Source organism: Myotis lucifugus, unplaced genomic scaffold, assembly GCF_000147115.1.
Source record: "Myotis lucifugus unplaced genomic scaffold, Myoluc2.0 scaffold_190, whole genome shotgun sequence".
Taxonomy (NCBI): domain Eukaryota; kingdom Metazoa; phylum Chordata; class Mammalia; order Chiroptera; family Vespertilionidae; genus Myotis; species Myotis lucifugus.
The window spans coordinates 931,941-958,317 of NW_005871238.1; the positions used below are offsets into that span (position 1 = coordinate 931,941).

Sequence of the window (26,377 nt, forward strand, 5' to 3'; positions counted from 1 at the left end):
CACCCACCTGGCCGTTTGATCTTTACCTGGCCTTGCTGTAGGAACAGGTAGAATTTCTGGGCCTCACTGAGATTCTCCTTCCGGTCCTTTGTAAGCCCAAGCAGGTCATCCCAGGCCTCATTCAGCTCCGTCCGCTGCTTCTGCAGGTCGTCAGTGGCGTCTGGGTGGGACTCGCTGAGCCGCTCTGCTGTCTCTCCCAGTATGACCACCTGAGGAGGTACAAGAGCTCTGATCACCATCCTAGAGTCACACCTAGATCCTCGCAAAAGAAAAGGCCCCCAGTCCCGAGTGTCCTTGCTCCTCAAACAGACATCAATGAGGTACAAGAACATCTTGCTGCTTTCTCTACTAAAATGGCAGCTCTATCGGTGACTCCCTGAAGTAGGCCACATGACCATACATCTTTTTTTTTTCAAAATATATTTTATTGATTTTTCACAGAGAGGAAGGGAGAGGGATAGAGAGTTAGAAACATCGATGAGAGAGAAACATTGATCAGCTGCCTCCTGCACACTCCCTACTGGGGATGTGCCCGCAACCAAGGTACATGCCCTTGACCGGAATCGAACCTGGGACCCTTGAGTCCGCAGGCTGATGCTCTATCCATTGAGCCAAACCAGTTAGGGCCCATACATCTTTTTCAAAATATATATTTTTATTGATTTCAGAGAGGAAGGGAGAGAGAGAGAGAGAGAGAGAGAGAGAGAGAGAGAGAGAGAAATACTGAGGATCAGGTAGCAACCTGGGCATGTGCCTTAACTGGGAATTAAACCGTGAACTCCTGGTTCATAGGTCGATGCTCAGCCACCGACCCATGGTGGCTGGGCCATAGTTTTTTAAGATAAGAAGGCATTCGGGGAGGGTGCTTAAGTAAAAGCTGGTAAGTGACAGCATCATTAGGGAACCAAGGATTCTGATTTTTATTGTGAAGATCTTCCCAATATCAAGATTTCTGGGCGTCTTTTTGCTCTGCTTGATAATGCCATGCTGTATGATGACTCTTATTTATCCCAGAGTGTATCTGGCAAGCTCCAGGGTTCACTTTTCGGTTGGAATTGGATTAAAGTCATTCAATTACTTGTGAAGGAAATGATGCACCATGCTCAGGCATAGGCCTGGCCATCTTGGCTGTGACCATTTCCTGCTTATTTTAGGCTACTGGCTTCCAAATAGCTTCTGTACATTCTGCTCACTTGTAGCCCATTCAATAGGCACTTGGGCAGGAGGTTCATTTCCAATATATTTCCCTTCCCTGCTAATGGGCCTGGGGCATGTCCTTTCAGTTCATGGAGTAATAGAAAGATAAATATAAGAATATGAACTGGAAAATAAAACCACAGGAGAGGGCATTGATAGGTCAAGAAGAAAGTGTTAGAAAAGCTTGGAAGCTCCTGTCTCACCTTTTCTCCCAGGGGTGCGAGGTCTCTCTCAAACCCCTCGTGCTGTCGCTGAAGGGCCTGAACACTGAACAGGTCGGAGCCAGGATCCGCAGCGCTGAGGGCCTGGCACTTCTTCTCAATCTGCTCCTTCACATCATCTGCTTCTCTTTTCACGAGAGGAAAGAGTTTAGGAGTAAGAATGTGCACCAGAGGATGACTAACTGGCCTCATAAGGAAGTCTTCCCTACCACCACCACATCATCATCATCATCATCACCACCACTATCATCATCATCATCACCACCACTATCATCATCATCATCACCACCACCACTATCATCATCATCATCACCATATCATCATCATCATCATCATACCACCATCACCACCACCATCATCACCATCATCATCACCATCATCATTATCATCATCCTCACCATCACCACCATCATCATCATCATTATCATCCTCACCACCACCATCATCATCATCATCATCACTACCACCACCACCATCATCCTTTTTAATGTGCTAGAACATATGCTCATTTCATCTTCACAACTACTTGAGGCATAGTTACTACTACCATTCCTTCTTCATTTATGAGAAAACTGAATTTTAAAGATGCTAAGTATATGTTTTCAAAGTTGCACTACCGCTAAATTCCAGCCTAAGTTTGAACCAGGTGGCCCGCCTGTGGAGCTGCATGCTTAACTGTTATACTTCACAGCATTCCACCTGAAGCCATTCTGAACAAACACAACCATCTGCACTTCACTGTTCCCTTCTCTGGATATTCAAAAATACAATTATGCACAGAGAAGGTGTTTGGTTTTCTATTTGTTTGTTCATTTGTTTGCTTGCTTGCTTAGTTGTGTATGTGTGTTTCTTAGTATAGAAACAGAATGGAAATCATAAATAAGTTGTTGAAGCAACAGTTAATGTCACTGTGATATCTGTTGTTCTCTACTGTCTACATCTAGTTCAGAAATATAGTTACTTAAACCTCTTGCTTCTACTTAAAGTTTTATTCACTGACATGACAACACACATAGACTGCTGTTATGTACCAGGGCCCAAGCCTAGGCACTAGAAAACTGACATTGGTTGTCTGGGAGTATGCTATGTGCCAAGTGAGGAATATACTACTGAAACACCTGATCTATCATCTAACTTAGGGAGAAGAGTTATACTAATAGCTATGGTTCTACTATAATAATTAGACCTGGGGGCTTTTGAGTGGCTTCTAGAACAAGGCTGCCTCTTAGGGTTCAAGTGCTCACCTGTGGAACATTTGGACAGCATGGGCACTGCCCAGCAGCTGGCGCTGCTCCTCGGCAAGCCTCTGTAAGGAGCCCCAGCGGGTGTTCAACTCCTAGAAGAGGTGGACATGTCAGACCTGAGCCAGGGAACTGACTCAGACAGCTCCATGGTGTGTGAACACTAAATAGGGTTCAAATCATGTTTGTTTTCATGTTATCGCCTTCAAAATTTGGATAGGTTCATGCCTTTGTTGGCTATTTCTAGTTCCGGCCTGATTTATGCCAGTGCAGTTAAGAAAGGGATCACTTTCCTTCCCAAACTGATGTTTCACGGCAAAGCCATCAACCCCGGAGTGGCAATCGGTGTTTGCTGCCACAGAGACTATGTTGCATCCTCTGAAAAATGAGTGGAAAGCATTGCCTTAGTGATTAGAAGCTATTGCATTTCTCTGGAGAAATATATGCCTTTCTTCATCCTGCATTCTTTAAACAAAGTAGTCTCTTAGAGTCCTATTTTCTGTAGATGGCAAGTAAATTGTTCCTGTGAACAACCCTTTTCCCTTTATTCCATATCCACCACCACAAAAAGCAGAAGAGCACTCATCCTCATTAGTTTATTACAACCCAGAGAGCTGGACGAGACATTCCATTAATGTTCATTAGATATTTTATGAAACCATAGGTCCAAATTTGAATCAGCTCTAGATGCTCCCTTCCCCACCTCTACTGACCTATATTCTTTTCCTTTTTTCATCAGATTTTATTAGGACCTATCTCTTCCAATATACCTTTCTTGATATATCCCTTCCATTATCATAGCTCCTTTATCTGCATTTTCATTGGATTCATATTCGAGCACTCAATTTCTGTCTGTGATGGTAGGGGAAAGGTGAGTATATGTTGCAATGTGTGGACTTCAGATCAGTTCCAATGGCTGAACAATTTGGTCTATTGTCTTTAACCTTTTCGGTGGCCAGCTCCATAATGCCATGACCTTCTGCATGTCCTAGCTGAACTGTGGAATAGGAAGTTGAGTATGTTTAAGGAATGAGGACTCCCCAAGCTCAGCCTGGTAGAGAGGAGAAATGGACGGAGCCTTAGTTACCTGCCGTATATGAGTTCCTTCTGGTGTTAGAAGCCCTTCAAATAGCAGATCGTCAGCTACCTTGTTGATATCCCTCAGTCGAGGCTCATTGGTCTTCAAATCCTAGATGGGAAAATGTATGCAAAGCAGGTTAGATCCCTTCTGACGAAGCTTTCATACGTGCCTGCTTATCTCTGCCCTGACATGGCTAACCATTAAAACATATTGCTAACCTTGCATTCAATACAGAACAAGCTTCCCTCCTCCAAATTGGCACTTAGTAGAGTACCTTTAATCTCCCTGACATCCCATGACTATCAGAAACTTGGTAAGAGAGTTGCTATTTATCTGAAGTATGGAGCACATCCATTTTCCTAGAATTCTCTTTATTTTTCATTTTCCAATATAATTTTTAATTGCCTGTTCTTATTGTTTAGCAGTTTTTATTTTTCCCTTCAATTTTTTAGATACTTACATACAGGCATATTGGCCCTTTATCTATAAGATATCTTGCAAATATTTTCTCCCAGTTTGTTGATTGTATTCTGATTTGGTTTATGGTGATAGTTGCTATGCTAAAGTTTATCAATCTTTCCTTTTAGTGCATTCAGTGAACCTGAATTTTGAGTCGTAGTTAGAAAGTCTTTCCTTACAAGGTATTAAAACATAATATAGAAATTCTGTAATTAAAACAGTGTGGTGTTAATGAATGAACATACAGGCTACCATAGTTTATCAAATCTATCATAGAAAAAAAAACAAATAATTTACAGTAATAATTTCAAATACATATGGAACTTTGCTATATGATAAAGGTAGTAATTCAAATCACTAGGTAATAATGGACATTTCAGTAAATGATGCTGCAAAACTTGGTTAACCATTTGGGGAAAAGATAAGATGTAGCTATCCCTTACAGGCTTACACCATATTCGATAATAAACTCCAAATGACCAGGATCTAAATCTAAACTGAATCCATATAAGTATTAAGAGAAAACTGAGTGAATTTCCTTTTTCTAGCTTTCTTACAAATCTCTCCCTGGGTTAAATAGCACCGTCAGGGGGATCTATACCTGGCCATGTGCTATTCTTTTCTGCCAACACAAACTCCTCCACCTTCTATAGAATTTCATGAACTGACTTGCAATCTGCTTCTACTCAGGTATGTTGTAAGTAACAGCCATAGGGAGCTCATTACACTGTCCAAGGTGGAAATATTGTTCATTACATTATACAACAGCCTTTCTAGGAGTTTTCTTATGGAAGTCTCATTTTTGGTGTTATTTTATAATTTTATTTTTGTTTTCCTTTCTTTCATTTTTTGCTTTACATATTCTAAATAAAATATAACCTCTGTAGCTATCTATCCATCTATCAATCATTTATCACTTTGAATTTCACTGGAATCCATCATAAAAAAGAAAGGCCTGGCCGGAGCAGCTCAATGGTTGAGAGTCAACCTATGAACCAGAGATCACTGTTCTATTCCTGGTGAGAGCACATGCCTGCGTTGCAGGCTCAGTCCCCAATGTGGGGCATGCAGGAGGCAGCCGATCAATGATTTTCTCTCATCATTGATGTTTCTATCTCTCTCTCCCCCTCCCTTCCTCTTTGAAGTCATAAAAAATATATATTAAAAAAAGAAAGGAAGAAAGGGATTTATATTCACTGTTAGTTAAAATAATAAAATGAATCTGAAAGAATAAAGGAGAATGGAAGGGTTTTAAGTCGGTGGGAAATTAGAAATTGTCTAGCTTTCAAGTCAGCTTATCCTTCCTATCTGCCCATGCAACCTCTATCTCTGGCCGTGCATCTATGCATCAGGAGCACAGCACAGTATAGGGCAAATTTTGAAGAATTCAGGGAGATCACCACTCCCTGTAGGACTTGGGAGTAGCAGGAACCACAGGCTGCAAAGTTGGGGCGACTACTTTCCTCTGCATTTCCCTTGCACCTACAATACCCAGAGAAAGATTTAAAATGTGGAACTCTCAGCAGGTTTGTGATAGACATTTATCAAATTTGAAATTAAAGAGTTGCTTAGGAGGAGGTACGGGATAAAAGGAAATAATAATAACCCTCAAAAAACTGTCTAGAAGAAATGGCTCCTCTTCCTCACCGTTTGGAACTCATCAAACTTTTTCTGCAGCTCCCACACGTCATCTAGTTCTATGCCAGTGTTTTCTGCTTTCTTCTCTCGGATCCAGTCCAGCATGTCGCCTGCCTCATAGGCCAGCAGAAACTCGTTGTAACGTTGCAACAGACCACGTCTGCGTTGTTCTGCCCGGTCGAGGAGAGAGTGATACCTAGTGTATAAAGGAAGAGAATGGAAAAGGTGAAATATAAGATGGAGAAAACACAGAAGAGAGGAGGCAGGGGGAGAGAGGGAGAGAATGAGAGGGACAAAAAAGAGAGAGTGAAAATCAAAAGAAAACCAGTAAAGAAGCGAAGGAAATACAGATAGAAGGAAATAGCATTGAGAGCAGAGAAACAAACACACAGTGTTCCATTTAAAAATAATAAAAATGTCAATGTCCCAATGGTGACTGGGGACATCTAATAGAAGTGAAATTTTGAAATTCCTGCTGACAACTGGATATGAAGCAGCCTGGCAGAGTGAACAAAATTCACATGGAAGCCAGCAAACCTTTTTATAACCTTGAAAGAAGGCTAGGCAGGGAGTCAGAAGATGTGACTCTATTAGGTGTCTAACCTCAGGCAATTGGCTTAATGGTACTGGGGTTCTCTGGCTTCATTGTAAAAAAGAAGTATTTGAGCCCTAGCTGGTTTGACTCCCTGGATAGAGTGTCGGCCTGCAGACTGAAGGGTCCCAGTTTCGATTCCAGTCAAGGACACATGCCTAGGGTTGTGGGTTTGATCCCCAGTAGGGGGGCATGCAGGAGGCAGCCGATCAATGATTCTCTCTCACCATTGATGTTTCTATCTTTCTTTCTCTCTCTCCCTCTCCCTTCATCTCTGAAATCAATAAAAATATATTTTAGAAAGAAAGAAAGAAAGAAAGAAAGAAAGAAAGAAGAAAGAAAGAAAGAAAGAAAGAAAGAAAGAAAGAAAGAAAGAAAGAAAGAGTTTGAAAGACCCTAAGTTTACATTTAACTCTTATGCAGTCGTGAGAAGTGCCTTTGGCCAGTAGGAAAAGTTTGGCCAAACACCTGTGCAGCCTCCAGAACTTACTGGTCCTCAATCTGCTGCTGGCGCTGGGTGATGCTGCCTGGTTCTTCTCGCCACCGCTGTGGGAGCGTAGGAAACTCATCGTGGGCCAGTTTCCTGACGTAGACAGCTGGCACGAAGCCCTGGTGATCCTCATGCTCCACCTTCCACCAGTCCTGGAGGGAGAGCAGATCCCCACCCCTGCTTTAGTTCTTGAAAAGGCCACAAACAGGAGGCGGTTCAACTAAGTCCCTAAGCACAGACACAGGCTGATAGTCAAGGGAAGCGAACCATCACTTCTGGGAGGAGCATTATAATTTTCACTTATAACCAAAGAACTTACTTATATGCATAGCCATGGACATGGGCAACAAGGTAGTGAAGACCGAGAGGAGAGGTAGGGGCTGGGAGGAGGGGGGCAGGGGGGAATGGGAGATACCTGTAATACTATCAACAATAAAAATACTAGTATATTGTAAAAAATAAAGGCTATTAATTTCATTGAGATGACAGTTAAGAAAAAAGGAATATAAATAATTAGTTCAGGAATTGAAGAAATAATCTTCTGAAATCAAGAAATGTGACATTTGATATTAGACCTTTAACTTTGATAAGGTTTTTAAAAACCAAAGATAGTTCTTTTTCTTATTATTTTTATTTGGGAAAAGTGCCTCTTATAAAAGTCAGCTGTAAAATACCGAGAACTCTGTAACAGGACTTGGTTTTCCTTAAAGGGAAAGGATGGGTGAGATCCAAGCAATCAAGGCAGTAGATGGGACAACTCAGGAGCATCTCCAAGTTATTTTAGGGAACCAGCAACAAAACGCAAGCTAACTTTTCCAACCAAGGAATCCTAACAATTTAGCTTGTCTCGTGGATTACCAACCCCTCCCCCATTTAGTGGGAAAGCAAAACTTATCGCTGCAAACAAATGACTCCATGACAAGAAACACCTTAGAACACAGTTCTGAATCACATCTGTCTACCTGCAAAGCACAGGGATAGAATGAGGCAAATACCTGCAAAAATAAACACAAAGACCCCAAACAAAACCCCTCAAAGGAGGACAAAGGTTTGCCCAAAGGAGCCTGAACTGGAGAGGATAAGAAATCATTCAGCATTAAATACAATTGCGTATCCAAGATCCAGTTTGTATTAAGATATGGGATAACCAGCTAGTTTTACCCTCTGTGGCTAAGCCCATTTACTTAGACGGACAAAGCTAGCTCTGTGCTAGTAACAGCTACCACCACACGGCTGTGTCCTGGCAGGTCTGTCTGCCACGCTGGGCTAGGAACACTGCATCCATGCAGGGATGAGGAGCTTACCACACGCTCCCACTCCCACAAGCCAAGTCTATCAGCTCTTGGGAGTCAACCTCAATTCTGCATCTTCTTTATGCCAGTAAACCTTTCATACGTGTTCTTTCAGAATTTTCCTGTCATACTAAACACAGCAAAATTCTTAACACATTTGCGCCTGGTTATGGTTACCCAGTAGTTATTACTTGCGAGTGATGAAATAACAGACCAGAACCACAGAACAAGAGCACGGGGTGGGGAGTGCAGTAGGGAACAGAGATGAAAACACAGGTGTGAGGATTTCACCAGGAGCCTGACGTACCGGCCTCTACGGCTGTAGCACAGGCTACTTGCCACAGTTCAGATCCTTCACCCATCACCCCTGTTCTCGGACCCTAGAGCAGGGCCAATGCTGTTACTTTTGGACCGGGGTCCTCAGAATGAGGGCGGCCAGTCCATAGACAACACCTTCCAACTGTGTGAATCTGGTTGAAACCAGATGATGCGACAAAGCTGACAGTTAAGTTTGTGTTACCAAAAAAATAAATAAATAAATAACCTTAAGGTTTATGTTTGTAACTTTTTTAACCAGGGAAACAACACCGGGAAAATGTTGACTGACTGAAACATGGATATCTGGCCGGGCTGTGGAAGAACCCCTCTGTTGATGGGAAGAAGGTCAGAAGGAATATGCACCTTGTTGATGGAACTGAGCAGAGTTAAGACATCATCTTTCTTCATGGTGACTTCTCGGTTGCTGCGGGCCTGGAAGTCATATAAAGCCACGACCCTCTCTTCTCGAGCTGCGCCCTCCACGGGGGCAGCCTGTTGCTGCTAAACAAAACCAGAAGAAGTCCATGTAAGTTACCCATTGGGAACATCTCTCTGTAGAACCTGACAGAGGGGGCGGAGGGCTCTCCCTGGGCCTGACAAGAGAAAGGAACCTCTGATTGGAGCCTCTTACATGGCTGACAGTAACAAAGAGATCTCAACATGGCATTTTCAGAGATATTGCTCCATCCTAACACTTCTCAGGGGACAGGGAGGCTGGCAATGTGAACACATAGTGAGCAAGCGAGTGTGTATTGTGTTGGAAATATATTAAATGCTCTAAGCCATCAGTTCTAAAAGCAGATATTAAATCATTATACACATAATGTTTCAGAATATTATTTGAGAAATGTAAAGACCCATTACCGATCTCTCATCACCTTGTTCATTCCCTGGGCCTCCACTAGCAATCCTCTCCTTTTGACCTTTAAATCATTAGATCCCCATCCCTGGTCTGACACAACCAACTGATGTGTCTCTATCACATCGATGTTTTTCTCTCTGTGTCTCTCCCCCTCCCTTCTACTCTCTCTAAAAGTCAATGGGAAAATATCCTCCGGTGAGAATTAACAACAACAAAGACTACAATTTTCCTGCAAATTTGGATTATTTTTTATTCATGTTTGCATATGGTAGACATTTAATAAGTGTTGGTATAGGAAAAAACTAAGAGAGGAAGGAAAGGAATCAAGAAGAAATATATGAGGAAGAGATGCAAACAAAAGATAATAAAAAAGAATATTGAAAATATACACAGTAGGAAAGAGGAAAGTGAAAAACAACACTTATCTAGAAATCCTTATGGGCTAAATCTTTGTAGATGCTATGAAGATGCTATAATTTTTGTACATAGAATCATAGAACTTACTATTTTCTTTGCAATAATTTCCTGGATTATAGAAAACAAAACCCAGTAACTAAGAGAATTCCTCTTTCTTTGTTGTGGGTATTGTGACTCTTGTCATCCCTAACTTTTTCTTACCTGGCAGGCTTCTGCCTGATCCCGTAGAGCTTGCATACTGTTTCCAAAAGCATTGAGATCCACTAGGAAGGCTTCGTGCTTCTTCAGAAGAACCTGGGTTTGTTGATGAGAAGATCATGAGAAGCAACCCACTAAGGTCAGTAAGCACCCCTGGGGGTGTTTCAAGCATTACTCTGTGTTATCCTGATTGACCTAATTCCTGGCAAAAGACATTTTCTATTTAATATAAATGTTTTAACCCTAAATTAGCAAGTACAAGAAAATAGAAATTAAAAAATAAATAACTCCAAAGAGGACACACAGATGGCCAAGAGACATATGGAAAGATGCTCAAAGTCACTTATCACCAGGGAGATGCAAATTAAAATGACAAAGATATCGCCTCACACCTGTACCATCAATAAAACAACAAACAAGTGTTGGTGAGGATGTGAAGAAAAGGGAACCCTCATGCACTGCTGGTGGGAATGCAGACTGGTGCAGCCACTATGGAAAACAGTATGGAGTTTACTAAAAAAATTAAAAATGGAACTACAGTTTGACCCAGTGATCCTACTTCTAGGAATATATTCTAAGAAGGCTAAAATACCAATCACATCAATACAAACATATGCACCCTTATATTCATAGCAGCGCTATTTATAATAGCTAAGATATGGAAATAACCTAAGTCCCAATCAGTAGATGAGTGGATAAAAAAGCAGTGGTGCATTTACACAATGGAATACTATGCAGCTGTAAAAAAAGAAAGATTTCTTACCCTTTGCAACAGCATGGAGGGACCTGGAGAGTATTAAGCTGAGTGAAAATAACCCAGTCAAAAAAGCCAAATATCACATGACCTCACTTATAAGTGGAATTTAGTGAACATAATAAACTGATGAACAAAAGAGGTCCAGAGACATGAAGACATGGAACAGACAACCTCTGGCATGTCCCAGAGAGTGGAGAGGAGAGACAGGAAGAGATTAACCGAAGAACTCATATACATATATGCATAACCAATGGACACAAACAATAGTGTGGTGAAGGCCTGGGGTGGAGCAGGGCCTGGGAGGAGGGGGTAAAAGTGGGGGAATTCAGGGGACAACTGTACTACTGTCAAAAATAAATAAGTAAGTAAGTAAATAACAATTTTAATGTATTTGCTTCAATCAACATGAAGTCAAAAGTGCACAAGCATTTTATCAACACACATCATAGCTAAAAGAGGATGCTGCTGATACTGCTACTTTGTAGGATTAAACATTCTTATAAATTTAGATGCTCATTTTAATTACTTCTTGCCCTAAACGTTTATGAAATACTATATTGTATTCCCACAGGACAATGAGCGAGACAAAGAAATTGATATAAAAGTTAACATGATCTTTGATTTTTTTTTCTTGTCCCGAGATGTCTGTCTGATTGTATTTCAAAAAAACTATTTAAGGTGACTAACGCTTAAAACCATGGTTGATTTGTGAAATCTGAAGGTTACTCTGGGAAATTGAAGGTGCGACGAAGACAGGCAGGGATCTCTAGTCATGCCTTTTTGACTTTAAATTATCTCTAGGGAACCCACAGCTTTCTGTGGGATTAGGAAAATGTAAAGTATCTTTTAGGATCTCTGCCAGCTCTGAGGGTATCAGGTGAAATCCAAAAGCTATCATATCACTCTGAAATACCCGAATAACCTAACGAAACCTGTAAATGTCCCACAAATCCACTTGGTGAACACAAGACAACGTCCATCCCCATGTCTGCTTTACCCCAGCTGCTTCCTCATCAGCCCCATAGTTAGTGTTGTCTACAATGGGCTCCTTCTCTCTAATCCATGCCTCTGCCTCGTGCAGGTCGGCCAGGTACTGCTGGAACTGGACATTGGCCTCAAGATCGTTCTGCCGTCTGGCAGCTCGACCTTGGAGAGACTCCATGTTCTCATTCAAGCTCTTGACCCGGGAGGCCACGTCTTCTGCAGCGAAGTGTCCTATGGAGCAGGTAGAAAAGGTTAGTGTGACCCTCGTTGCCATTCACTACAATTCAGTCCTTTTGGTGATCTTGGGAGAGAAAGGGAGGTGTGAGGATGATGCTTGATGTACTCAATCTGCCATTTTACCTAAATTTCTGGAAATTGGAATGCTGAATGCTAATGAGGGATAGATGTGTATGTGTGGTGTGTAAGTGTGTTTATATGGTGGTTAATTGGGTGCTATGTTCTGTTATACAGACCTGAAAACAAAATACCCATGTGTGGGTGCTACTCAATGTTGCAAAAACATGTATTCTCGAGACTAAACAGAAAATTCAACATATTTCCCTTTCTGTCTATAAAGGACGTATTACTACAGGAATTGTTCTGCACCTAAACAATTAGAAAACAGGACAGAAAACTATAGATGCAATGACTTTCAGACAATAGACAGAGGATTGTGACTCCTGAGAAAAGGAGAAGAAAGGAGGCGTGACCTATGTATGCCTGGGTCAGTTTCTGACTGTAGCATTGGGGGTGGGAGGGGAGGAAGGGGGCGGGGTAACCCAGACAGAACTAGTGATCACACTGAGTGGAGGAGACAGAAATGAGTTCTGGGAAGACAAAACAGGTAGAGCCTGTGGAACCCAGTACTGAACTGAAGAGAAAAGCGCTGCCCAGAGAGGTCCTATAGGGCAGGGGTGGGAACATTTTTTCTACCAAGGGCCATGTGGATATTTCTAACATCATTCGAGGGCCATACTAAACTATCAACTTAAAAATTAGCCTGCTGTATTTGGTCAAACATTTAATTAACTCACCCCTAATGCCTTGGCAGGGCCAGACCAAATGATTTCTTGGTCCTTATATGGCCTGTGGGCCAGATGTTCCCCACCCCTGTCCCAGAAGATTAAGTTGATTAGTCTTAAAATTTAATTCTTTATTATTTTAAATATTATTGGTGACCACTTTAAGCTTTTTCATATATGGTTATATGTATGGGTAATTGTCCTATCAGAAATCAAAACAGAAAACATTTAAATGTATACACAAATATATATTCCATTAGACTCACAAATCTTCACTGTACACTTATGAAAGAAGAGTGTGAAAAAGGCAAATGTCTTAGCACCATGATGAAAAACATAAAACAAACTTAGAGAATCACTACCCTAGAATAAAACACATGAATGCACATACACGCACACCCCACGGGACTACAGCTAATAAACAAATAGAGATAGTAGATAAAATTATAATAAATATACTGCTAATCCAAAGAAAGCAGAAACTGATGGACAAAGGAAAAATATCAAAATGTTACATTTAAATGTATCCATATTGATAATTGCTTTAAATGTAAGTAGTCTAAATATTCCAATTGAAAGGAAAGATGACCAGATTGCATAAAACAAAAGCAAAATATAAGTATATGCTGCCTATAAGAAATCTGATTTATTCTTGCACGAGAGCCATGCTAATCTTCTCTGCATTGTTCCAATTTTAGTGTATGTGCTGCTGAAGCCAGCACAATAAAAACTCTGCTGTAATATAAAGAAACAGAGTACAAGCAAAAGGATGGAGAAATGCATATTACGCAAACAGGAGCCAAAGACACTTAGAGTGGCTATGCTAAAGGTGTCCTAAGTAGCCTTTAGGGTAACACCAGGGATAATGAGGGCTATTCCATAATGTGAAAATTTTAAATTTATCAAGAAGACATAACAAGCCTATATACATGAATCTAATAACAGGGCTTCAAAATACATGACACTAAAAGAAATGAAAGAGAAATAGATAAAATTCACAATTACAGCTAGAAATTAAAATAATAATAATAAGACAAGTCACTATAGTAAAATAGGAATACCAAACAAACATTTTTAGGTTTGAATCACTCAATTGTGCTCTGAAATTTTGCTCAGCATTTTTTCAAACTATACTTTTGATAGTTGGATACTGGCAGCAATTTATTTTTGAGTCATTAGAGGGAGAATCCTGATTTAGTCTGCATTGGTTATACCACACCTGGTGTATGATATTTGGTTCTGAACAACATTTAACCAGTGGGGTTTGTGAAGATGGGGGACCAGGAAGAGGAAAGACATTGAGACGATTAAAGCAAAAAATGTGAAGAAGTGGTGCTACTTCCTATCATGACTATAAGACAGTTGGAACTTCAGACATGTCTTTACAGACTTGGAAGTTCCCATAGGGGAAAAGTATTTGATTTGTTTTATGGGGTTTGGACCTTAAATTTTGAATTTTATAACTCTTACAGAAAATTATATTGATTACTAGGGTAATGTACTTTATTTTAATAATTTTGGCTATACAGAACAATAGAAATGAGGTAGAGACTTTCCTGTTATTAGCAAACATTGTGTCTGTCAGAAATGCCCAGGGGGAATTTCTGTATTAGATGGTAAGGTGGATCTGATGTCTTTACATTCCCTTAAAACCCTAGAGTTTGGCATAGGGATGATGGTTCAACTCAATCTGAATCATACATACCTTCCTCCACCATCTTGTTTCCCCTGTCTGTTATCACTCGGATGCGTGGCTCATGGCTGGCAATGTCAGCCTGGATGACTTGGTGTCTATTCAGAAGATTCTTTGACGTAATCAGGTCCTTGCCTACAGAGAAAAAATAAGTTTAAGGTCTGGTATTGTTGTAGTGGATGCAATAAGAAGAGGCTACCCTACTCTTGAATCTACAAGTTCTCTCCTTTGAGATTCTAATCACTGAGTGGGCTTGTTGAAATCTGTATTATTTGTCTGAGTTATTTCTGCCTCTCTGTACTAAGAAAATTCAATTCTTTCCCTAACAAAAAATGATAAATAAATCACAATTCTCTTTGGAAGATAGGAGAAAGACAAATAACTTTCCAGATCAACTTCCAATATTATGCAACCGATTTTCTTTCAAAATATTGTGGCACAAAAATCAGGGTCTTCCGCTTCTAATTTCTGTGGGTGTCAAAGAGTTATTAAGTCCTCTAAATTTAGTTTTTTTCACCATAACATTGGCACAATGTTAGCTGTTTTAAATTTTTGTTTATAAGGATTAGATATAACATAAAAAGTGCCTCACTCATTGCTTAACATTAATCAGATTTTTTTAAAAAATATATGTTTTTATTGAATTCAGAGAGAGGAAGGGAGAGGGAGAAAGAGATAGAAACATCAATGATGTGAGAGAATCATTGATTGGCTGCCTTCTGTATGCCCCCTACTTGAGATTGAGCCTGCAAACCGGGTATGTGCCCTGACCGGGAAATGAATCATGACCAGGAGGTCAAACTCAACCACTGAACCACACCTGCTGGGCTCATTGCTTATCATTAAAAAGCATATAATAAATACTATGTCTTATTAATTTCCTCCATCTTCCTAGATCCCTAGTGAATCCTCCCTGTCTCCCATCCATGCTTCACCTCTTTTTCCTTCAAAATTTCCTTCCCTATACTTCACACTAAATGCCTCTCTAGAAACCTTCTATGCCCGTTCACCTTTCAAAGAGATCTTTCTCTTCTCGGAAGTTTTCCCAGACTAGCCTTCCATTGTCACCATTGTCTCACCCTTATAGATGTTCCCACTATGTGCATATTAAGTTTACATTATATTTATGTCCACTTTTTTCTCTATTTCAATGCAAGTGTCCTGGCACTGACAATGGTAAACTGATAGCTTCCAAAGAAAACGGAAATGTGTTCTTTATCTGCTACTTCACCCCTTTTATGTTTGTAATAGCTCATTTGGTTATAAAAAGGATTCATCAACAATATAGACAAAAACTCTTGGTACCTCAAACACTAACCATGACTGCTCAGCCAAGAACCTTGGCAATAACCTAAGTTAGAGCAAGTAGCCAAGAGCAGAGCACTTTAGCTTCAAAAAGACCTTAAGTTCATGGCCCTGTTCGTGTCGATTTTAGGACATAAACTTTTAAGTTCAAATTTTTCAAACAATTTCTTATGGAAGATTGGAAGGAGCTGAGAGCAAGCTTTGCCCCACCCTGCTATTGTATCCCAGATCCTTCAAACAATCTGCAGGCCTGGGGGCTCGCCTCACGGCTCCACTCGCTCAGTCTGTACTAACCAAGCAAGGTGGAAGCTGCTGAGGGTTCGGTCTCTTGGATCCAGGCCTCCTCATCCTCGGTGTCTCTGCAAATCTGCTGCAGGCGAAGAATGTCAATGAGCTTCTTCTTCCGGGTAGCCAGCGGTTCCTTCAGGGCTTCAAACCGGGACACCAGGGACTCCTGCCTTGCCCGTATGTCCCCAGCATCTGGATGGCCAGTTTCTTCAAAATACGTTGCCAGGTCTGTGATGGTGTCGACTTGTTCCTAAGGAAGACATTGAATGTGTGTAAGGAAACCCTGTCATTCAGTAGGAAGGGATGAAGGTTTGGTGAGAGGCCGTGGAGAGAATCAGCCCCATTATGTACCATGTTAGGACTTCTAATCAAATCAGTGAACTCGAGTTGCTACTTTGAGGACCATTTCATCAATCTAAAAGAGCGATTTGTGGGAAAGTAGCTTTCAAACCCCATTTCAGAAAGGACTAAATATTTATGGTGTGTGCCAAGGAAAGCAGAGATACCAGAGCTATAGAACCTAAACTGTGTGGTGTGGACAAAAGGGGCCACATGCTGACCTGACAAGCTCAAGGGAGGCCTGCATGGCGGTCTTGCAAACTCAGAGACCTAAAGTAACCACAAAGGATGGTCTGAAATTAAACTTTAACTAAAGCAGTTATGGTGGGCAGTTACGTCCCAGGCCAGTATCTTCACTGACAAGGTCAACCTTTACCTTAACTGAGCCTGTCTGTCTTTTTGCATCTATGATAACATACCCTTGAAATGTCTGGGTAACTTGTAACTTCCCTTTTACTGGAGCCCCTGGGGCACAACCAAATGTGCTGGGTGCCAGGACAGATACCACAAATTCCTTCATCATCATGTTAATTGTTCCTGCACCCACCTAAGTATGTGTCCATCATTTTACTTTTTATCCAATCCCAGGGGTTTCCCCTGCTTTGCTTTATCCCTCCTCCTTAATCTATCACCAATGAATTTCATGTAACCCACCTACGTTCCTCCTTTGATTGCAAATGTATAAATACAAATGTAACCCCGCCATTCTCCGGAGCACTATCTCAATTCATTGAGGTTCTGCTTCCCGGCATATGTCGACAGTTTGGCTCAAATAAACTCACAAAAATTCTTTAGAGGTTTCAATGGTTTTTACGTTAACATTACGACTATTGGTAAGTTTGGTCCTAAGGAAAATGGTGCCAGGCTTTTTCAATCTCAGTTCCCCTTTCATCCTCTGCTTCTCCCTTTAAAATAAGCTATAATTGTAAATAACATAGACACTTCTAAGGCTGAAGTCTGTTGCATAGCAAGAATGATTCCTATGAGATTACATGTGATGTCACAAAATAAATGTCAAAACCTCAGAAAAAGAAATGTAAAGGCACGCCTTGGTCAATACCCAGTTGTGTGAAATGGAAGAAATCACAGTCCTCATTTGAGCCATTAGCTAAGAAAGGAGAAATACAGAAACTGGGTTTCAAAAGATCTCCCTGGAAAGAAAATTTTAGTTCCTTCTTATTAGTGAGGTCAACTATAAATAGCCTGGCAGAAGCAAGTAGATAGGATTTTTGTTTGTCTGCTTGTTTTGCCTTTTTGCTGGAGTAGGGGAAAGAGATAAATAAGGAAGCTTCTAGCCTAACCAGTTTGGCTCAGTGGATAGAGCATTGGCTTGCGGACTGAAGGGTCCCGGGTTCAATTACTATCGAGGGCATGTACCTTGGTTGTGGGCACATCCCCAGTGTGGATGTGCAGGAGCCAGCTGATCGATATTTCTCTCTCATCAATGTTTCTAACTCTCTATCCCTCTCCCTTCCTCTCTATAAAAAAGTCAATGAAATATATTTTTTTAAAAAAAAGAAACTTCTTCTGGTGGTTGATGGAGACTTCACTTGGGGTGGTGAATGCACAATACAGTGTACAGATGATGCATTGTGGAATTGTGCACCTGAAATCTGTATGATTTAGTTAACCAGTGTCATCCCAATGAATGCATTAAAACATAAATAAAAATAAAAAATTACAAAAGTGCACAAAAAAGTTTTTCAAGAGGTAAATGAACAGTAAGTGCTGGTTTTACTTATTCTATTTTGATATCCAATTCTCAACCTATAAAGGTTTTGATATATCTTGTCTCAATTTGGAACAAACCATTAACCACCAATAGCTTCTTAAAACATATACACACTTATCCATAAAATAGTAAAAGCTCCTTAAAGAATTAAAATTAATATCTCTCACGAGCCAACTCTTCTCATCTCTTAGGATACTTTAACTTTGGAAAACATCATAGTGTACTAGAGTGATTTTGAAACATCGTAATTATCATCATCATTATGGATCTACTGCATTATTTGAAAACCTCTAATGTTGTGGAAGATGCCCAGACTAAGAAGGTAGAAGACGTGACTTCTATTCTTGGCTGCCAGTCAGTTGCCACTTGATCTTGGAAAAGCTCTTTTACCTACTTTAATTTTAGTGTCCTCTTCTATATAATAAGGACTTTGGGCTAGAGGGCATTTAAGATCCTTTCTAACTATAATATTCCATATTTGAAATTTCTTTTGCAAGCATATATCCTAGCCTCTTTTCCAACCAGGAGAACCAATTCCTGGTGATTAGATGCCCTAAATTTCCTCAAAGGGTCACATATTTATTATGTATTTACACATGTTGTTCTTCCTCTTTGTATGTTTTTGTTTATCTTTCATCAAATCCTTTGTAAATCTGCTCCAAACTCTCCCTCCATGTTAGATTTCAAGCCATCTTCACACAGTTTGTGTTTTTCTATCCCCAGCCTTTTATTTCAAGCTCCATCAAGCCATTCTTAGAGCCGTATAAATGATTGCGTTTGTTTTGTTTGCTCTGTCTTCTGTAGATTGTTCTTTCTTTCCCATTTCACCCAAAGTGACTAAAAAGTAAATATCATAAAAGTGTATTTTAACAAGACAGATTAGCGAGACCTTCTAGGAAACAGCAGAGTCATTTTAAAACACAAGCTAAGATTCCCAAGGTTGAAAAATTGTGTTGACTGGAATTGAATTTCCATTAAGGTAATGGAAACTCATATGTACAGTGTCTATAGTCTAGAAACTTACTAGGTAAGTGTATTTTAAATAACAGTCTGGTGGGACTCCAGGGGGGCGTAACTTGAAATTAAGAGCCTAGACATCTGTATCATAGTCCTGGCCCTGGTGTTAATTTTCTCTGTGAAGTCATGTTACTTGTACAGGTTTCAATTTTCTAAACTAAAACAAACAAACAAACAAAACTGGTAGGATGAAAGATATGTTCAAGCTTTGAATTGCAGAATGCTCAAACAAGAAGAGGCAATTTTATCTAAACCCTTATTTTGTAGGTGAGGATATAGAGGTGTGAAAAGTTGAAAAGACACACCAAAGATCATATAACTAGTAATTGGCAGGCTATATATATAATCCATGGTTCTGGATTGAGTATGCCGTATTATATCAAGAAAAGTCAATAAAGCCTTATATCAGCCATGGTGTTCTGACAAGAGATACCAGGCAACCAGGAGAATGGCTGTATAAAAGGAAATATTGGGAAGAGGCTATTTACCAACTAAAATCTTTGAATTTTTACCTTTAATTTCTTGATCTCTTTCTCTTAATAATAATCACTTGTGATGAGTTTGGTCAGAGGATATACAGGTGCTTTGGCCTACAACTGGTAAAAAGCTAGCAACACACCTGACGAGCAGCCACACCAGACTCCAAGAAGTTGTGTTTCTTGAGTAGATTTTGTACATCAGCCAGGCCTTTCCCATAATCCTCTGAGGTGGCCTGCCATTCCACCTCCTCCAGCCAGCGCTTCAGGTCTTCGGCATTATTTTCAAATTGCAGCTGCTGGTTAGCTTCAAACAACTGGGTCCCTGGGAAAGAACATCAAGTATAAGACAGGTACCGTCACTGCTTCTCATGACAAATAATATACCTTCCACCCACTTAAGCAGAAATATATTTTAATAATCCAATGAAAAAAATAACTCTCATATAACATCATACAAGAAATCACCTTAAATGTGTAGAACTTCTTGGTATTTGTTTTCAAATAAAGTAATGTTCCCAAGACAAAGGAAAACAATAAATTAATCCCCAGTGAGGTACAGGGCTGCTGTGTTCGATTTTAAACAGCTGGGGTGTTTTCATATGTCATTTCTTCCTCTCCATTGAGACCTCCTTTTCAAGGGGATTTAAACCCAAACACTGCATTTTCCAAGAGAAGTATAACACTTGGGGTTGGCTCAGTTTACAATTTTTTTTCTTATTTTATTGATTTTTTTTTACAGAGAGGAAGGGAGAGGGATAGAGAGTTAGAAACATCGATGAGAGAGAAACATTGATCAGCTGCCTCCTGCACACTCCCTACTGGGGATGTGCCTGCAACCAAGGTACACGCCCTTGACCGGAATCGAACCTGGGACCCTTCAGTCAGCAGGCCGATGCTCTATCCACTGAGCCAAACCGGTCAGGGCTCAGTTTACAATTTTGAAGTGTCTTTTAATAAATGTCTTTCTCAGAACTTTGTTGGCCCCTCTTAGTGCCTGTCCTTCATCACAAACCATGCCCCACAACTTTCTCTTCCAAAAATAGTCTTTTTTTTTATTAAATATATTTTATTGATTTTTCACAGAAAGGAAGGGAGAGGGATAGAGAGCTAGAAACATCGACGAGAGCGAAACATCGACCAGCTGCCTCCTGCACACCCCCTACTGGGGATGTGCCGCAACCAAGGTACATGCCCTTGACCGGAATTGAACCTGGGACCTTTCAGTCCGCAGGCTGACGCTCTATCCACTGAGCCAAACCGGTTTGGCCCAAAAATAGTCTTGATTATGCACACTGTTCCCTGATAAACTTTTCATTATATGAACTTATAGCAATTATTTACATTATTTCTGTGCAGCAATTACTGTATGGCGATTTCTTATTGTTACAGTCAAGTTGGATTTTCCCCCTACTTTTCAGAATGACATCAAACAAAATCAGTATGATCCCTTCTCTAACCAGGACAGAGCCATGTCCACAGAGCATGTTCAGAACAAGGAGAATATTAATAAGAGAACCTCATTATTTGTGTTAATTATAACTGATTATAATTAACCTAGAGAAAACTGGCCTAGAGGTCACCAGGTAAATTCAATGTTAGTAGAAACATTCAAGTAGATAAGTGGGAGCTTTTAAAAGAGCTCATTGCGGAGCCTGAACACTTCAAGATAGGTAAAAAAACAAACAACAAAGTTATCAAGCCCTTTTTATAAAAATAAAATATTGTACAAATACCACATTTTGCACCGACAATCTGTTAATGTTTAATTTACCTGGGTTATAATATCTTGTTTATGGAACCAAAACCTTAATTTAAGGACACTAGTGTTAGGTGCATAGACAATACAGAATTCATGGTTGCTGAATATTTATCAAGAAAAATTTTAGCCCAAGCCAGTGTGGCTCAGGGGATAGAGTGTCAGCCTGCAGACTGAAGGGTCCAGGTTCGATTCCAGTCAAGGGCACATGCCCGGGTTGTGGGCTCCATCCTCAGTGTGGGGATGTGCAGGAGGCAGATGATCAATGATTTTCTCTCATTAATGCTTCTATCTCTCCCTCTCCCTTTCTCTCTGAAATCAATAAAATATATATTTTAAGAAAAGAAAAAATTTAAAAAGTGAATAAAACAAGTTTCAGTAAAAAACTACATGCATAAAGAAAACATAAAATTTGTAAATGTATAGTGTGATAAATTTCGGTTGGACTTTGAAAACTTCTTGACTAATGGAGGAAGACACAGGGAAGAAGATGAGTAGCATCTTTCTCATAGAGGTCACCAAGTAAATTCAAGGAGGTAAAGATGAACGTGATAGGTTTCAGAATTTAAGAATTAGCCTTTCAACGAAACCTCTGCTTCTCACCTTTCTGTGCTGTCGACTCCAGCAATTGCTCCCACAGGCTGGCAACTTCCGCCAGCCGAGCAGCCACACTGTCAGCGGCGTAGTGGCCACCCTCAATCATCTCCTGGCCAGTCTTCTCTAGGTTACTGAGTAGGATCTTATTAGCTGCCAATTCTTCTTCAAAGACTTGCTGCTTTTGAACCCGGCTCTTCAAGTTCTGTGTATCCTGAGACAGGGCAAAAAATAAATAAAATAAAATAAAATAAAATAAATAAAATAATAAAATAAAATTAAATAAATAAAATTAAATAAATAAAATTAAATAAAATAATAAAATAAAATAAAATATAAAATAAAATAATAAAATAATTAAATTAAATTAAATCATTACTTTAAAAATGAGGGGGAAACATTTTGAGGACAGGAGTTACTTCTCACTATGTCCTAGGGAGAAGAGAGAAGACAGAACTGTCCTTGTCCTAGTACAGACTCAGAGACTGCTTAGAAAACTCATGTGACTAATTTTTCCTTCTATATATGTGGCAGACATAGCTAATCAATCCCTAAAATTATTTCTACTGAGCCTGGAATTGTTTTGAACATGACACCTCACACAAGAAATAACAATCAATCAGAGCTGTCATGAAGGATGAAAATTATGGTCCACTTCTGTCCTAGTATATCTACCACCCATCCTTTTGCCCCATGTAGAAGAGATGTTTACCCTAAATGCACCGGAACCATAACTCCTCTAGAGAACACAAGCAGATGGTGCTGAATTTTACAGAAAGAATAAAAGGTTCAGATAAGGAAGTAATTCTAATCCTATTTAATAAAAGCCCAGCGACCAAACAGCGGAACGACCGAACAACCAGTCAACCAGTCACTATGACGCTCACTGACCACCAGGAGGCAGATGCTCAATGTAGGAGCTGACCCCTGGTGGTCAGTGCGCTCCCACAGTGGGAGTGCTGCTTGGCTGACCAGGATGAGCGGTGCTCCCACAGCAGGTCGATCCCCACAAGTCATGCCCCCCACCAGTGCTTGAATCCCATGCACCGGGCCTCTAGTAGTTCTATAAAGATATATAAACAAAAGGATCTGAGGTATACATTTAAGAATAAATGATAATATAGGAATTTCCCAAAGAAGCCCAAGTTCACCTTCTCCAAAATTCATACCTCTAACCCCCTTATTTTTTTTTATTTAAAAAATATATTTTATTGATTTTTTTACAGAAAGGAAGGGGGAGGAATAGAGTGTTAGAAACATCGATGAGAGAGAAACATCAATCAGCTGCCTACTGCATGCCCCCTACTGGGGAGGTGCCCGCAACCAAGGTACATGCCTTTGATCAGAATCGAACCTGGGACCCTTCAGTCCGCAGGCCGACGCTCTATCCACTGAGCCAAACCAGTTAGGGCTAACCCCCTTATTTTAAATTGCCTTCTAAATAATTGGATAACTTTGGTCAACTGACTTCACAATTGGTTTTCTCATCTATAAAATTAGAGGTTGTTCCCTTCAAGTTATAAAACTCTATGTCTATATTATACCAAACCCTTAGGTTACTTTTGAGCTCCAAGTAGCTTCCAGGAAATGTGAGTGTACATTAGGATTAAACACAATGTTTTTCTACATTAAGGGTGCAGAGGGGAGCAGTAGAGGTGATAAAGGGACAACAAAGAGCTCAGTAAGGAGCAGTCCCCCCTTTACACCATTCTATTAAGGCCCATTGGAAATTCTGTGCCAGAAAAAAAAAAAGGGTGATGGGCAGCAGGGTATACGAAAACCAGAAACTACATTCTTGGCTCTTCCCTATACATATAGCCTCAGGGTAACTATTGCCCTTCTCTGAGACTGTCTCCTCATCTGTGTGAGGCTTACTAACTGAACTCTGTGGTTCTTTCAGCTTTAAGACTGTAATTCCATGAAACTAACAAATTCCAATATGTCCAGGGCTGGGAAACCCTGCCTACCTTATAATCTTCATCATCTGCCAGCTTTTTCTTCTTGTTGATCCAGTTCTTCAGGTCATCTGAGTCCTGATACAGTTGCTGCAGAAGCAGGGAGTCCTCCAGCAATCTGCGCCGAGTGGCAGCCCTTTCACGTAGGGCATCCCGGCGAGCCAGCAGCTGCAAAACCAGGAGCAAACTCATTGTCAGCTCAACCAAATGTGGACACAGGAGACTCACCGTTCACATGGGTCACCATGCCCCCAACACTTTCCCTGACCGGGTGCACAGACAAGCACAGATGAGCCCTTGAACATACCCCATCCCGGATAGAAGCGATGTTCTCTGAATCATAATGATCATTGTCAATCAGTTTGGTTGCAGTCTTGTCTAATGTCTGAAAAACAAAACAAGAGAACACAGGATTGTTTTTACTCAGTGGCCATCCATGAGTATGTGGCCACAGTTTGGGGTGCTATTTAAAGAAGGGATCATGGTAACATGGAAAGAGGTCCTAACTCTAATTTCTGTTATAAATTATATTTTAAAATGTAGACCTTAGTTCTATTATAAAATTTTTTGAGAACCTCCATGCTGTTTTCCATAGTGACTACAGAATCTGCATTCCCACTAACAGTGTAAGAGAGTTCCCTTTTCTCCACATTCTCTCCAACCCTTGTTTGTTGATTTATTGATGATAACCATCTGATTGGTGTGAAGTGATATCTCAATGTGGTTTTAATTTGCATATTTCTGATGATTAGTGAGGATGAACATCTTTTTATACGTGTGTTGGTCATCTCTATATTGTCCTTGGAGAAGTGTCTATTCAGGTCCTCTGCTATTTTTAATTGGATTTTGTGTATGTGTGTGTGTGTGGTGTTTTTGTTTTGTTTTGTTTTGTGTGTTTTTTTGTGATTCCATACAAATCTGATTTGTTGCTCTATTTCTTTAAAAAGTGCTATTGGGATTTGATGAGGATGGCATTAGCTATGTATATGGCTTTGGGAAATATGGCCATTTTATCTATGTTGATTTTTCCAATCCATGAACATGGAATATCTTTCCATTTCTTTGAGTTTTTTTCAATTTCTTTTAACAATGCTTTGTAGTTTTCAGTGTTTAGATCCTTCATATCCTTTGGTAAGTTCATTCTTAGTATTTTTTTTTCATTGCAATTGCGAGATTGTTTTCCCAATTTCTTTTTCTGAAATTTCATTTTAGTATATAAGAGTGCAATAGCATTTTGCATATTGATTATGTATCCTGCAACTTTACTGCATTTGTTTATTGTTTCTATATACTACGTTGTTGGAGTTTTTATATTAAAAAATCATGCCATCTGTAAAAGTGACAATTTTACTTCTTCATTTCCAATTTGGTTGCCTTTTTATTTTTTATCTTGCCTGATTGCTCTGACTGGGACTTTCAGTATTATTTTGAATTATGAGTGGTGAGAATGAATATTTTTTCTTGATCCAAGCATTTAATTCATTTACATTTGGAGTGAATGTTGCTAGAGATGTAGTTATTGTCATTTTATTATTCATATTTATGTTCCTTTTCTCTTTCTTCTTCTCCTTCTCCTTCTTTTCTCTTCTAGATGTCCCTTAACATTCCCTGTAATACTAGTTTGGTGGTGATAAACTCATTTAGCTTTTCTTTCCTGGGAAACTCTTTATTTCTTTTTTAATTTTAAATAATAGTCTTGCCAGATAGACTAGTCTTGGTTGTAGGTTCTTGGTTTTCATCATTTTATATATTTCATGATAATCCCTCCCGGCCTGAAAAGTTTCCGTTGAGAAATCAGCAAAAAGTTTTATGGGAGCTTCCTTGTAGGTAACTAAATGCTTTTTTCTTTTTCTTTTTTTAAAATATATTTTATTGATTTTTTACAGAGAGGAAGGGAGAGGGATAGAGAGTTAGAAACATTGATCAGCTGCCTCCTGCACACCCACTACTGGGGATGTGCCTGCAACCAAGGTACATGCCCTTGACCGGAATCAAACCTGGGACCCTTCAGTCTGCAGGCCAATGCTCTATCCACTGAGCCAAACCAGTTAGGGCCTAAATGCTTTTTTCTTGCTGCTTTTAAGGATTCTCTCTTTGTTTTTAACTGTTGCCATTTTAATTATGGTGTGTTTTGGTGTGAGCCACTTTAGGTTTATCTTGTTTGAAACAGGCTATGCTTCCTGGAAATGAATATCTTTTTCCTTCACCAAGTTAGAGAAGTTTTCAGTCATTATTTTTTCAAGCAGATTCTAAGCTCTTGCTCATTCTTCTTTTCTCACAATGCCTCTGCGATGTGGATGCTGTTGTACTTGATTTTTTTTTTTAATGTCTCTTAAATAATCCTCATTTTTTGTTTTGTTTGTTTGTTCTTCTGATTGGGTGTTTTCTGTTACCTTGTCTTCCAAATCATTGATTTAATGCTCTGCTTCATCTAATTTTCTGTTGATTTC

At 39.9% G+C, this 26,377-nt stretch overlaps 1 protein-coding gene and 1 non-coding gene across 2 annotated transcripts in view; both read right to left on the reverse strand.

The window, feature by feature from the left end:
* SPTA1 (spectrin alpha, erythrocytic 1) overlaps positions 1-26,377 on the reverse strand; it is a 67,950-nt gene that overhangs the window by 26,881 nt on the left and 14,692 nt on the right. Inside the window, exons 12-26 of the mRNA XM_023760708.1 lie at positions 24,235-24,312; positions 23,940-24,095; positions 21,982-22,186; positions 19,763-19,944; positions 16,062-16,305; positions 14,475-14,597; positions 11,761-11,978; positions 10,010-10,102; positions 8,893-9,030; positions 6,920-7,071; positions 5,847-6,033; positions 3,747-3,848; positions 2,663-2,754; positions 1,401-1,545; positions 32-209 (exon numbers count right to left, since the gene is read on the reverse strand). Coding sequence (XP_023616476.1) covers positions 32-209; positions 1,401-1,545; positions 2,663-2,754; positions 3,747-3,848; positions 5,847-6,033; positions 6,920-7,071; positions 8,893-9,030; positions 10,010-10,102; positions 11,761-11,978; positions 14,475-14,597; positions 16,062-16,305; positions 19,763-19,944; positions 21,982-22,186; positions 23,940-24,095; positions 24,235-24,312 — 2,293 coding nt within the window. The remainder of the gene's footprint in view (positions 1-31; positions 210-1,400; positions 1,546-2,662; positions 2,755-3,746; positions 3,849-5,846; positions 6,034-6,919; positions 7,072-8,892; positions 9,031-10,009; positions 10,103-11,760; positions 11,979-14,474; positions 14,598-16,061; positions 16,306-19,762; positions 19,945-21,981; positions 22,187-23,939; positions 24,096-24,234; positions 24,313-26,377) is intronic.
* Positions 13,385-13,491, reverse strand: LOC111827599. The gene has a single exon (XR_002831229.1). It is a non-coding gene; the product is annotated as a U6 spliceosomal RNA (small nuclear RNA).